The 15,037-nt window shown below is 40.6% G+C and overlaps 1 protein-coding gene across 2 annotated transcripts in view; it reads right to left on the bottom strand.

Moving 5' to 3' along the window:
* The window catches only part of LOC145769972 (GPN-loop GTPase 1-like), a 43,677-nt gene extending 30,306 nt beyond the window's left edge, over positions 1-13,371 (bottom strand). For both annotated transcript variants that reach the window (XM_082581542.1, XM_082581551.1), the window contains exon 1: positions 13,170-13,371. In XM_082581542.1, coding sequence (XP_082437668.1) covers positions 13,170-13,268 — 99 coding nt within the window. In that variant the 5' untranslated portion in view covers positions 13,269-13,371. The remainder of the gene's footprint in view (positions 1-13,169) is intronic.
* Between the last annotated feature and the right edge of the window lie 1,666 nt (positions 13,372-15,037).

Genomic DNA, 15,037 nt, shown 5'->3' with positions numbered 1-15,037 from the left:
AAGTCGACAAGGAAAAAGAAAAAATGTAAGCCGCCCTTGAATTTAAGCCACAAACATGATGGAAAAAAAACTTTATAAGCCGCGGCTTACAATCAAGTAAATACGGTATTGCATGCAAGGCGAAAGTGATCTTACATTGAATATTGAAATATATTCGACTTTAATTTGTTCACGTCTGCCTTATAATGCGGCTTGCTATAAATTAATCACATCCAAATTTGTTTCTGCGGGTCGTTGTCTTGGAAACAACTCCGTGACAAGTTCTTCCATGTTTAATTTCTCCGCCAATTCGCGATGACTACCTATAACGGCCAAATTGTTCAGTGGTTGTTGCGTTTGAATGCTGCGAAGGTAGGTCTTCAAGCGTCGTAATAACGAAAAGGAACGTTCGGCTTCACAGGAAGAAGTCGGCATAGCAATGTAAGTTACCAAAGCTGCATATATATTTGGCATTATATCGATCATTGACGGCTGTGCAATGAATTTCTGAAGTAGCGTATTCACTGTCACAACATCACCGTCACGTTTGCAACAAGCGAACCACTGTTTGCGTTGCTGTTTGTGACGTCACAGACATCGGTGAGATTAAAAGAAGTCCGATTGCCGCAGTTTGCAGAAAAACGCTTTGATCGTACAATTTGCTCTCCCAGTCAGCAAAGCTGGTCTTTTTTACATTGATTCAACGTCTGCAGACGATAAATCAATGTAAAAAGGACCAGTTTTGCTGGCTGGAACATACTGCATAGTGTTATGTAACACAGAACTAGTAAACTCTTTAAAGTTTAACCCAGTGGTTCTAAACCTTTTTTCTATCAAGCCCCATTTCAATAATGGTCATGAGCCTCGCGCCCCCCTAGATTTTAATTAAGTATATATCATACCAAAAAAATTGCATTTTTGTCTGTTTATTGTACACATCAGTGAGATATTTGACACTGCTTCTTAGCAACTAGATTTTTAATGCGAGGTTTAACTCCAAAGAGTGAACAACGTAAGTCTCCTTCAACTCTCAACCTGTTTCTGTACTTGGTCTTGATAGCAACGAGAGCTGAAAATGCAGCTTCACAAAGATACGTGGATCCAAACATTGTTAGAATTCAAAGAACCCGAGTTGCGATAAGAGGGTAAACAGGAAGGTAATTGGCCCAGAACGTATCAAGTTCCAGTTGTTTGAAGTCTTCTTTAGCTGTGGAGTGAAATTTCATCAAAAACGCTAACAACAAAAACCCGAAAAAAGCTTGAAGCTGCAGAAATGTGGTTTTACCGAAGAATTCTCAAAATTCCATGGACAGCTTTTCGAACCAACAGAGCAGTTCTCCAACAGATGGGCCAGGAGCAGCAGATAATGAGATCTATAGAAAGGCAGCAACTGAAGTTCTTGGGTCACAGCATAAGGAAAGGCGAACTTGAAGATTTATCTTTAAGTGAAAAAACAATAGGAAAACGGTCAAGAGGAGCTCAAAGATTCACATTTTTGCACAATTTTCAACCACAAATCAAAAACCCTACTAAAATTTGGCAAGACGCACGAGATCGATCAAACTGGAACATCATTGTACATCGAGGGCTGTATCAGCCATGATACCTACAGAGAGAGAGAAATTTCATCTCAAGAAACTCCTCTTGTCCTTCTTCGAAAATATCAACTACTTCGCATTGAAACTGGTTTCTGATGAACTTCCAGGTTTCACGCTTCTCAATCCAGATCTGGAAAGTATTTGATGAACTCTGCTTTCAATTCATTAAGGTGGATTTCTATTTGTTTCTTCAACTCAGACTCAAAGTTACCATCTTTGAGAGCAGAATCCAAGTTACTGAAGCTCGCTGGATTTCCTTGTTCAATTCGACTCTTCCAGAGGTCAAGTTTGGCTATAAAAGTTAGAATGATGTCATGATGCCTAAGTAATGATGTTGATGTTTTTCCCTTGAAGCTAACGGTTGAGAGTATTCAATGCTTCGCAAATAAATACAATAAAATACAAAATATGACAAACAGCCATAGGTCCTAGGACATTAAAATAATTAAAAAAAATTGAAATTGTTGTAGAGCTCGCACCCCCCCTCAGAGAGGCTTCACGCCCACTGGGGGGGCGCGCCTCCCCGGTTAAGAACCACTGGTTTAACCAGAATTGTAAACAGTTGTAGGAAGTATCAGTTGTAATGTGCGTTGCAGCCTAGTCAGCACAGACATCTTCCCAATAATTACGCCCATTCACAAAAAACTTTTTTTTTGTAAATTGGTTAAACGAATAAATCGTATAATCCTATCAAAACGTCTGGCAAATAGGTGATTCGCTTAACCGATTTCGTCTGTAGTACAATCATGTCTGCCTTTGATGTGTGTGGCGCTGCGTGCCACACACACACATTTTGATATGCGTGCGCTACGCAAATGTAAAACACTGAAAATATTGCGCTTTGGTGAAACGACTTTCAAGAAAGAAAAAAAAACGTTATTTAGCAATGCAAATTTCCATTTGAATCGGTGTATTTTGTATGCAAATCAGGGCCCAGGGGTGCTCTCGCATTTATGTTGTTACCTCAGATTTTCATTTTGGGGTGCTCAAGCACCCTTCGCACCCCTGAAATGACGCCTATGGTGTCCACCCTTGGGGTGTGAAAAGCAGCCCGTAAGCAGCCCGCCTGTTTAGCCTTCAAGAAGATGGCTGAGCAGAATTCCAATGAGGCATGTAAGTTGACTTTAAGTAACGTTCTGCAGAATATGTACATGGATGACTTTATCTTTTCGGTTAATTGCTTGGAAGACGCAAAGAAAATCGCAGATGAATCAACTGAATTATTTCATAGTCGTGGCTTTAAACTAGTAAAGTGGAGTGCTAACAGAAGCGCTATGGATATTTTAGCTGGACTGACCAGTGAGTCCCTGGCGCCTGCTATCCGTGACCTTGATTTACATGCGGACGGGACGTATTTACCGTCTGCCAAGACTTTGGGCTGTGTGTGGCAAACAGAGTCTGATGAGTTACTCATTAAATGCTCTCTAGAACCCCTGGTTAAGTACACACGTAGAACTATGCTTAGTCAACTGGGACAAAACTTCGACCCACTTGGGTTTTGTGCCCCATTTGATCCTTCAACAACTAGCCATCGATAAACTGGATTGGGACGATGAGATCCCTGATAGCGTTGTTAAGGATTGGACCGTTTGGCTCCAGTCCTTGTCGCTCTTAAAGGAATTTTCGTTACCGAGGTGGTACTTTGTGGATGGCATAACGCCAGGCCCAACTGACGTTGTGACGTATCAGTTGCACGGGTTTTGCGACGCTTCTAATCAAGCATTCTCGTCCGTGGTATATTTACGCAGAGTCGTGAATGATATGCCGAGTGTCTCGTTTGTACTCGGAAAGTGCACAATCGTGCTAAAAAATCAGTTCTCCTGGCCTATTGCCAGAAAGGAATTAGTGGCAGCGGTAAACACGTTGGAACTTGTTAAGCAAGCAGATGCGGCTTTAGGATCTTTAAATTGTGAGAAACATTTTCGGTGTGACTCTCGTACTGTTCTGCAATGGATAAAAAATCCTGACTTGCGACTCGCTAAATTTATTGTAAGAAGGATCGATAAGATCTTGTTATGGTCCAAAGCCGGTGACTGGCGATTCTGCCCAAGCAACATGAACGCGGCGGACGTAGGCTCTCGCCCCAACCTTGTGTTGAAAAAAGAGTCGCGGTCGCTTTGGCTAAACGGCCCACTTTTCCTTCAACAGGCGGGTAAACTGACACCCGGACAAGAGACTACTGCAGTCCATGCCATTAAAGCAGATCTATCAAACACGCAGTATGGTGGAGGTTTAGATCGGCTCATAGAGAGCGCACCAACGCTATATCTGTTACAAAAAAGAACCTCTTACCTTACTGCCTTTGTTGAGTATGTTCGCGCTAAGGCCTTGAAGAGTGAATTTGCCATACCAAAGTTGAACGCCCCTTATCTTGACAACGCACTTAATAACATTGTACGGTATGTTCAGAAATCAGTGTACGGTGATGTAATACAACAGACCAAGGAGGAATCTCCAGAATCCTTTCAACATGTATTAAAGCACTGCATTGCGAATGCCGCTACTAATAAACAAGCAAACCTAAAAGAAATTACCTTTTTAAAGAAATACAGACCCTGAGTGGACAACTTAGGGGGACTCCGCATCGAGGGCCGCTTAAGCAAATCCCCTGCCATCTCATTGGAGACAAAACATCCCTTGATCCTGCCCTCCAGGCATCCGTTAACAAGACTTGTCGTGCTATTTTACCATAACCGAAATTCGCACAGCGGTTCTCAACACACATTACTTTCCTCCAGACAAAGATTTTGGATAGCCAATGGCAATGCTGCTATGCGGAAATACTTACACGCCTGCGCTGTGTGTGCTATAAATAAGGTACAACCCATCAGACAACTTATGTCTGACTTGCCACAATCTCGTACCACGGCTAACAACAAGCCCTTTTTCAATTGCGGCATCGATTATTTTGGCCCTTTGCTTTACGCAGAGGGAAGAAGTTACAAGAAAGCTTGGGGTCTCCTCTTTACATGTATGGCCTCTAAAGCGGTTCACGTAGAATTAGTGACTTCACTGGCGCTCAATGATCTTTTACTTGCATTCTCAAGGTTTTGTGATTTACGTGGGCCGGTTAAGACAGTTTACTCCGACAATGGGAGTACCTTCCAAGCTGCCCAAAAAAGTTTACCTGAAACCCTCCAGTCCAAACCATTTCAAAACTCCTTGAGAAAGGAAGGGATTGACTTTGGTTTTTATTCCACCTTATGCTCCAGCCCAAGGTGGTGCTTGGGAATCAATGGTTAAACAAATCAAGAATGTGCTATATCACATCTTGGATACGAACTCACGTAAACCAAACCTTATCGAACTAATTACTTACATAAGTAATGCTGTCCGCATCGTTAATGAACGCCCTTTGATCCCAATCAGTGATGACCCCAAAGATTTCACTGCTATCACACCTGCAACTCTTTTAACTCCATTTTTTTCTCCACTCTCCATATTAGGTCAACCCGCTGAGCGAGATCACCTTAGAAGGGACTATCGCTTCAACGTATCCTTGTCCAAACAATTTTGGGACAAATGGGTAGAATTCTACTTACCATGGCTGCAAGGCAGAAAAAAAAATGGATTAAATTACGCGAAAACTTAAAACCTGGCCAATTAGTTGTGTTGGGATCTCCAGAAGATATTGCGAAAAGAGGCAATTATCAAATGGGTAGAGTAGAGGAAGTCATTCCTCAAATGAGGAATGGTAAGCCTATTGTAAGAAGAGCTAAAATTGCCATCTCTCAATGTGATGAACATACAGGTGAAACCAAAGTGAAATTGGTCTTAAGAGACATCTCGTGCATTGCCCCAGTTGAGATGCCGTAACTTGGGCCGTAACTGGGCTCGTAACCTTGGGCCGTAACTTGGCTCGTAACCTTGGGCCCTAACTTGGCTCGTAACCTTGGGCCGTAAACTTGACTGGTAACCTTAGGCCGTAACTTTGAACCGTAACTTTGTACTTTACTGTAGCCCTTAAACCGAAGCCCCTTGACCTGCTCATCCCATAGTTCGGTAAGGCACTCGGGATCCTTGGTAATTTAGGTAGTTTACTCGATCGGTGGGTGGTGGACAACCCTGCTTCTAACGTAATTTAATATGTCTGCTAACTCTATATGTGTTGTACCTTTTGTATGTTTAACATAGCCTACGTGATGCTCTCTGTAGTGGTTTTCTTACGTATGCATTGCGTCAATTTGTGTAGCCTACCCTTACTTTGATACCCTGTGTATTAATCTCTACTTACGTGTACCATTTGCAACGCTTTGCTTTTTTTTTTGTTTTTTTTTGTTTTGTTATCTGTGCGCATCACGCCAATTTATGTCGAGTGAAAGTTGGCTTCATGTTATTCCTTGCCATTTGCGCCAGTTTGTGTAACTAAACTTCATAGTCGACGTTGTCCGGCAACTCATCACTTTGCGTTATTGTGTTAAATCCTGTGTGATTAGTGTTCGATTCAATGTATATGTATACTTACTAAATGTACTTGTATCGACTCAATGTATATGTATAGCTTACTTCTAATTGTTCTCTCCAGTCTGCTGCAGCAGGCAAGTAATAACGTACATGTTAGTAAATATTTATGTGTAGGCCTGGCAATGAACCTCTTCTTTAATCGCTTGTAATTATGTGCCATAATTAGGGGCCGCAATGTTCCAGAGGCTCATTTGTTTATTGTTTCTATGCACGCGTCATCTGATTTGTTAGCGCTTTACCTGCGAGAAGGCGCCTTCTCAAAGGTAGAGCCAGCACTGTTCACTTTACTTTCAATCATTCCAGTTTTCTGTTATTTGCCGTCCGGATGGCTAAAATCTTTTGGTGTTACTGCTTGGTATTTGTGAAAGACTATTTTTAATCCTTCAATAAGAAAATCAAATCAACTTCAAAAATTGTGTGTTAAAAGAAGTCTTAGAAAGGATAGGGAAACTTATGTTACAAGCTCTCTAAATTTAAGTCTCTGTAAACAACTTAGAGGGACGAACCAATTGTATAAGATTAGCCTACCATACTCAGCTTGCATTGACGATATTTTGTTAGTTTACACTGTTTACAGCTAGGTTACTCATCACCACACACCGATACGTTTCAAACTGATATTCACTTTGTAACATAGAAGGGAGAACTTAGAAGGGAGAACTATCACATAATCAAGTATTTCTGATCAACGATTATGAACTTAATTTGACTCACCAAATAGCACCTAATAGTCCGGGAGCGGGGATGGTTGACCCTGCATTGTTGTATTAAGTTTTTTTTACTGTTGATTTTGGTAGCCAAGGGTCTCTATTTTCAGAAACTGCTTGATGACATGTTGTCACCTTTGGGCAATTTGAGAAATTCAAGATGGCGTCCAAGATGGCCGCCATTACCTATAAATGACCATAACTCCCTATCCATTCACCTTAGAAAGGTGATTTTTGTCTCTAAACTTAGGTTGTAGGGGTCAAGCTATCCATAGAACGAAGTATTATCTTAATATTGTATTACATACAAAATGGTTATTTCCAAGATGGCGTCCAAGATGGCCGCCATTACCTATAAATGACCATAACTTCCTATCCATTCACCTTAGGAAGGTGATTTTTGTCTATACCTAGGTTTTAGGGGTCAAGCTATCCATTAGAACTAAGTATTATCTTAATATCGTATTACATACATAATGGTGATTTCCAAGATGGCGTTCAAGATGGCCGCCATTACCTATAAATGACCATAATTCCCTATCCATTCACCTTAGGAAGGTGATTTTTGTCTCTATACCTAGGTTGTAGGGGTCAAGCTATCCATTAAAACTAAGAATTATCTTAATATCGTATTACATACATAATGGTAATTTCCAAGATGGCCGCCATTACCTATAAATGAGCATAGCATAACTCCCTGTAGCCTAAATCCCATGTAACTATCATATTGTAGTAGACGGGCACTAATAATTCACTATTGTCTTTTTAGGTGCTGCCCGTCAGGGCCCGATTAACCATGATGCACAAGAGGCACAGGCCTCAGGCCCCCTGGTTTTAGGGCCCCCCATTTTTTTACATTAGTACCGTATGCGTAGGTAGTGAAAGTTGTTGTGCCAGTGTGTCCACAGTTGTTATTTTTGAGTAACAATTTCAAATTGTGTAACGATTTTGCCGTAACAGTTGAGCACTCCTGCTCTGCATTGAAAGCGATTGCCAATAGGGGCCCCTAAACTTAGTTGTGCCTCGGGCCCCCATCAGCCTTAATCAAGCCCTGCTGCCCATACCCTATAATATAGTATGACGATCACCAATAGTGAAACATGAATGGAGAACAGTGCTTTTTCGTGTCCAAATTTGGATGTGAGAATAAGGCTGAACCGTTGAAAGACACTGTTGAAAGTCCGTTGAAAGAACCGTTGAAAGTCCGTCCGTTGAAAGAACCGTTGAAAGTCCGCCCCGATAGCTCAGTGGTTACGCGCCGGGCTCAAGATCACACGGCGCTGGTTCGACTCTCGGGGTGTGCGTTTGAGCAACGCATTTCAGGACTGCTCTCCATTCAGCGGCACCTAGTGAATGGAATACAGGCCTCGAAATTCATTTTTGTTGACGGCGGACAAACGTGTCCGGTCTGAGCAGCTAGCTCGGCGGACAAATTAAGTTTCACGGCGGACACACCAATTTCAGCGTCGATCGTCATGCTTAATCACTTTATCTTGATAATTCTTCGCCATGAGCTATGGCTACAGTTTGGAAGCTTTTTAAAATTTCAGTGAAGGTTTTCATCAAACCAACGAGGTGCGCTTGGAGAGTCAAAGCGCCGCGTAGCTGCAATACGCCGCATAACTGATTAACTTCTACCAAACGAGGTCGTGTGGATTTTTGCGTCACAATGCTCTGGGCACGAGTCGGAAAACTTCTACACTGCCGCTACTATTTTCTGCTGTGCAAAGTTTCACTGGGCATTTTTCTTTAGGTATATTTTTGCGTGTTATGTGAGCGAAAATAAATTTTCCATGGGCCTTTTCTTTCTTACTGTAATACCAAAACAACAAAATTTGCTTTATCTTGCTGTAATAGCCTACTTGTATGATCTAATTTTGTAAACAACCTTGCCTTATCAATAAAACTCGGAGATCAAAGCCAGACATTGTGACGTAAGACTTGAACTAAGTTGCGCGTGCTCCCATCGATTCTTAGCAAAGAATTCGCCTTTGTTACGCTGATTCAATGTCATCAATCGTTAAAGCAACGTAAAAATTGAAAGTTTTACAGCTTGAATGGGAGCTAAGGGATACAACATTTTCTAGATGCGCGCTAGAATGCGCAGGAAGTTATATTCTCGCAATCGCAACAATAATTGTTCGTGCTACGCAATGACGATTTGTATCGCTAGTTCTTGTGTTATTTTTCGGCGGACAAATATGACCGATCTAGATGGTACTTCCCGCGGACATCACATGCTGTGACGGCGGACATGTCCGCGGTGTCCGCCGTGAATTTCGAGGCCTGGGAATAATTTCTCGGCAACAAGACTTCAACAATCGGAAAACTTCACTCTGCCAATCTCGGTAACCGGCCCTGCGTCAAGTGCCTCTACAAGTATGCGAACAAGTACCAGGAATAACCTATCAAGTCTTTGTCAGTCCGAGGATAAAGATTCAAAACCAACCAACCAACCACTGGTCCTGTCAGTATTCAAAACTTTATCAAGCATAGCAAAATCTATGGGGACAGGTATCATGAACTTCTTGAAGAAAAAGTTAGTGAAAATCCTGAATGCACAGTTAAATGTCACAAAAACTGTGCTTCAACATACACTTCAAGCCTCCAGGTTCAAAGGCATAAAAGGAAGAATCCAGAAAGTTACTCGTTTTACATTCCGCCTAAGACCAGGAGACGGTCATCACTGCCAGGGTTTATCTTCAAAGTACATTGTTTGTTTTGTGGTGAAACTTGTGTGCTTGAAAAACATCCTAAACGTTGGCGACCAGCATATTCATGTCGGGAAATAGGCAGCGCAGGTGGCAAGAAGTCACTCAAGCAAACTATACGTGAAGCCTGCGAACGGCGTCAAGATGAGCTATCAGAAGTTGTGCGACAAAGGGTAGATATCACTGTAAGTGACCTTCACGCAGCTGATGCAAGGTATCATGTGGATTGCCGAAATAGCTTCTTGTCAGAAAAAATGTGGCTTCAGCTGCAACCAAGTCTGATAGCCAAACTAACATTGATTGTGCCTTTAAACCACTTGTTGTAATGATCAAAGACTCGTCCGGCTTCCTGAATTCAGTTGAGTTGCATGAAGCATAGGCTACAAAGAATTCGGGAGTGATAGTCTCACACGTCGTTTAATTGTCCCAAACCAGATTTACGCAAAGGTGATTTGCCTGCAGGTTATTGGGCGGGACAAGGTTGTGCTTGGTCATGAACTTGCGTCAGTTTCAACATCCATGTTTGATGATACTGGAGATATGAGGGTTGTGAAATCTAAATGTACCTTAAAGAAAATTCTCCAAGTTGAGGTGTCTGATAGAGTTGCTGGCAGCGCAGAAGGTTCTACTAACCTCTTTCAAAATCAAGAAGCAACTGATAGTTGATGATTTTGTCCAGGATAAGAAGTTTCATGAGGACAACACACAACATCATAAGTTAGTGGTAACAGGAGCAGATCCGGTGCCAATCAAAATCAGTGAAGGTGGAATTGTCATCTCACGGGCAGATCTGTTAACTTCACACGAAGAAGCAGATAACGTCATTGTTCAACAGGTCTTGAGTGGTGCCTCGCAAAATGCAGAAAGCAAAATCACTGTCGTTGCCGATGACACTGACATCTTTGTACTGTTGCTGCATTATCATCACATGGCAAATCTCAAGAATGTTGTATTGATGGAGTCCCCAATCAAAGGAAGCGCGGTGCTTGATATAGGAAAAAAACTGTAGGCTACAGTCTACAGAAGCATTGTCAGGTAGTCAAATGACTACTCACGGTACATGCACTTTCTGGCTGTGACATCGTCGCCTCCTATTTCAAAATTGGGAAGGCTACTGCATTCGTAACACTTCAATAGATCAAACGAAATATGGTTGGGTAAAGGATGACCAAAACAAGTCCCTTCAACCAGTCACCCTACCTGATGAAGTCGAACTAGCCCCAGAGATGGTATACGACGTCTAATAAAATATGGATGCCACAGTACTACTCCATGCAGTTCACGTGCTTGTAGGTGCAACTCTGCTAACATGAAATGCACAATATTTTGCGCCTGCTATAATCGGGTTGCTATAACCTGACATCATAGAATAGTATGTAAGATAATTTAGTGTTACTACGGCCATGAATTTCACACAAATTGCGGTGGGATGGCGCAACGTTGTTGGCTTTCCAATTATGCAAACCTGGTTCGACTTCCGGCTTCAGCTGGTTGTTGAAAAACACCGCTCAACTCTACCCAGGGTGTAATAAATTGGGTGGGCGTAGTTGCTGAAGTAAAGGCGGCCGAGAGAAAGGAACTGGCTACCCTACTCTCCTCAGTGCCGAAGGCTTAGTACAATGAGAACCTTATCTTCTCATACCCGACACTTGAATCAAGTATGGGACCCCCCTTTACCTTTTACGGCCATCTTGGAAATTACCATTATGTATGTAATACGATATTAAGATAATACTTAGTTCTAGTGGATAGCTTGACCCCTACAACCTAGGTATAGATAAAAATCACTTTCCTTAGGTGAATGGATAGGAAGTTAAGGTCATTTATAGGTAATGGCGGCCATCTTGGACGCCATCTTGGAAATTACCATTATGTATGTAATACGATATTAAGATAATACTTCGTTCTATGGATAGCTTGACCCCTACAACCTAAGTTTAGAGACAAAAATCATCTTTCTAAGGTGAATGGATAGGGAGTTATGGTCATTTATAGGTAATGGCGGCCATCTTGGACGCCATCTTGGAAATTACCATTATGTGATACGATATTAACGTAATACTTAGTTCTAATGGATAGCTTGATCCCTACAACCTAGGTATAGAGACAAAAATCACCTTCCTAAGGTGAATGGGTAGGGAGTTATGGTCATTTATAGGTAATGGCGGCCATCTTGAACGCCATCTTGGAAATCACCATTATGTATGTAATACGATATTAAGATAATACTTAGTTCTAATGGATAGCTTGACCCCTAAAACCTAGGTATAGACAAAAATCACCTTCCTAAGGTGAATGGATAGGAAGTTATGGTCATTTATAGGTAATGGCGGCCATCTTGGACGCCATCTTGGAAATAACCATTTTGTATGTAATACGATATTAAGATAATACTTCGTTCTATGGATAGCTTGACCCCTACAACCTAAGTTTAGAGACAAAAATCACCTTTCTAAGGTGAATGGATAGGGAGTTATGGTCATTTATAGGTAATGGCGGCCATCTTGGACGCCATCTTGAATTTCTCAAATTGCCCAAAGGTGACAACATGTCATCAAGCAGTTTCTGAAAATAGAGACCCTTGGCTACCAAAATCACCAGTAAAAAAAACTTAATACCGCAATGCAAGGTTAAGGGAAAAAATGGCGTTTGGCTCCCAGACTATAAATAACCAAGCGCCACAGTGCGCTGCACCTAAATATTCTGTTGCCACAGTGAGTGCACCTATAATTTAAGTTATATAACATTTAAACTAAAATCAATGCAAAGAGCACATGAACGAATTAGGATGGGTTTAACATGGCGATACAAAAAACTAGTTTTTTTAATTACCGCACAATTAGAGTTATAATTGGGGGTCAATGTCAAGATTATGGTCTGGCAAACCTTTAAAATGTCTGCCAATCCCTGGAAATACAGACAATGCCTGGCATCGCTCAACAATTCATGGGTTACCACAGAGGTGGGCAAGCTACGGCCCGCAAGCCGCATGCGGCCCGTGACAACTTTCTGTGCGGCCCGCAAAGGCACAAACCAAATATACAATATCGTAATCCTAAAATTGCTTGAAAATTTTAATTACTACAATGACTTAATTAAACTTTTTTCGTATATTTCATCTTGATAAAGATAAATTATAGCCTTTTTGCCGCATTACTGTATATAAAATCTCCGTTTCTTTCGTCACTTTAAAAATAAATAAAAGCTGGTGTTTTGATTATTTTAGATTTGATGTTTTGGCTTATAATCTTAATTATACTATACTGCTGCCCTCGAACAAATTCAGATTCTGAATGCAGCCCTCGAAATAAAAAGTTTGCCCATCCCTGGGTTACCAGATCCGCAAAAACTTGGGTCACTTTTGTTTCTCAGCTGCGAATAATTTTTAACAGTTATGAAGTATATCATATATTGTATATCCTATATAGTTGCATCCTTTAATTTTCTATCAATTCCAATTTGGTTCAATAGAATAAATATTACTTTTAGTTAAAAACATCTGACAACACTGAAAATGTCTGACAATGGGTATTTAGAGGTACCCGTTGCAGAATACTGACCTACAGCATCATATATAATAACACAGATGCAAGGATAGCCTACCAATAAGACAATTAAAAATTATAACAGCCTGTCATACTAAAGATCACAAAAAAGTTGATCATTAAAAGGGCAGCAAAAGTAAATTATTAAGTGTGATAAAAACTTACCTGGACAAAAGTAGTTTTACCAGATCCTGCCATTCCCAACACTATCATGACAGTAGGTTGTTTCTCTGATACACTGTTAGCCGAAGTTGAAGCTGCCATTCTTTTAGGACGCTTCTTGAATGGAAAGCAGACTAGCAGATTATAAGCTAAACAGTTTTTACAAACAGTTTTTGTATATCTAAGCACTCAGTAATTATATCGCAGCAGTCTAAACAAAAACACTGAAGGTAACATCTCTGTTAGTGCCGAGGCCTGAGAGGGCCATGACCAAACAAACAGTCAGGGAAAAAATTAAACTATCAAAGTTTGAATAGGCATCTTTAAATGTCGCAAACACAAACAGTTGATTTGATTGCTATGAGGTTTTCTCACCCTACAGGCCTACCTACATGCAATAAATAAACTAAGCTGCATTGGTGATTGTGAAAGGCACATACAGGGCTACGATTTTTCTTTCTTGTCGAACAACCAAAAGTTCAGTTCAGCTTATTTTTTTGGAAGAGGCTGCATTTATGGCGCCGTAAATACAGCCGTTCAATGCCTTTTTTTTAATCTTTACATCGCTTTTACTGCGCATGCGCGCTGTTGCTGAAAAAAAAGTGCGTATATAACTTCTAAATTCAACTGTTTTTGCCAAGTGAATCAGAGGAGCATGTGATCTTTGTCTGGCTCATACTCGCAAGGACATGAGTTCGATTCCACCAAAAGGTAATTTTTTTTTAAACTCAATTCTAACCCGAAGTGACTCAATCGTTAGGCTACGTATTTTTGTGGCCGTTTAGTTTAGTTTGTTTTTAGTTCTGACCATCACAACAAAAAAACAGTGTAATAATGACAAACATAACAGAGGTATAGAAAAAGGTAGAAGCATAAAAACGCGGACGTCATAGCGTGTATGATAGCAAAACAGGACAATCAGTTTAAAATATGGCACGGCCATAACACCTAAAAATTTTGTAATCCATGTCTTTTTAGAAAAAAGTAGAAGCGACAAAACGCGGTGGTTATAGCGTGCATGATACCAAAGCAGGACAATCAGTTTGAAATATGGCACGGTCGGTCGTAACCGTGGCGTCGTCGTAACACCTTAGCAATTTTTTTTTAAATTTAAAACAGAGAAAAAAGGCTAGTGAGTTTTTTTTCTTTAACAATTAAAATGAGTAAAAAAAAAATTCTAAACCTATAAAATTTTTAGGTGTTACGACCGTGCCATATTTTAAACTGATTGTCCTGCTTTGCTATCATACACGCCATAACGTCTGCGTTTTGTCGCTTCTACCTTTTTCTATACCTCTGTTATATTTGTCATATATTGTTTTTTTGTTGTGATGGTCAGAACTAAAAACAAACTAAACTAAACCAGTGTTGCCAGATTTTTTTAAAAAAAAGAGCCCAAAAATGCGCCAAAGCAACTTAAAAGTAGCCCAATTTGCCGTCATGACGTCGGCGGTTGAGCAACGAAGGCGCAGGCTTTCTAGGGGGGTTTTTGGGCATGCCCTCAAGAGTCATGGACAAAGCAACATCTTTGTCCATTATGCTGATTGTGTAGATACAAAATACATACATTAATAGTAATACAACATACAATAAGTACAATGTTCAATATTGAATCAAGCATTGTTCAATAGAAAAAAACTTCGCTTTTTGAATAGGTACAATGTTCAATATTGAATCAAGCATTGTTCAATAGAAAAAAACTTAGACGAGCCAATGCTATACAGACTTCATACAAATTCCTATTTTCAAATTCAAGATACAAATGGTTCCATAGTAGATGCTAATGCATAGCATAAGCCCGTCAACTCAGATGAACTACCAAGCACCAACACCCAACAAAATTCTATAATCAACTGCTGAAGCTTCATTTT

Source organism: Aplidium turbinatum, chromosome 1 (genome assembly GCF_918807975.1).
Source record: "Aplidium turbinatum chromosome 1, kaAplTurb1.1, whole genome shotgun sequence".
In the NCBI taxonomy this organism is placed as follows: Eukaryota; Metazoa; Chordata; class Ascidiacea; order Aplousobranchia; family Polyclinidae; genus Aplidium; species Aplidium turbinatum.
This window is presented reverse-complemented; position numbering and strand designations above follow the sequence as displayed.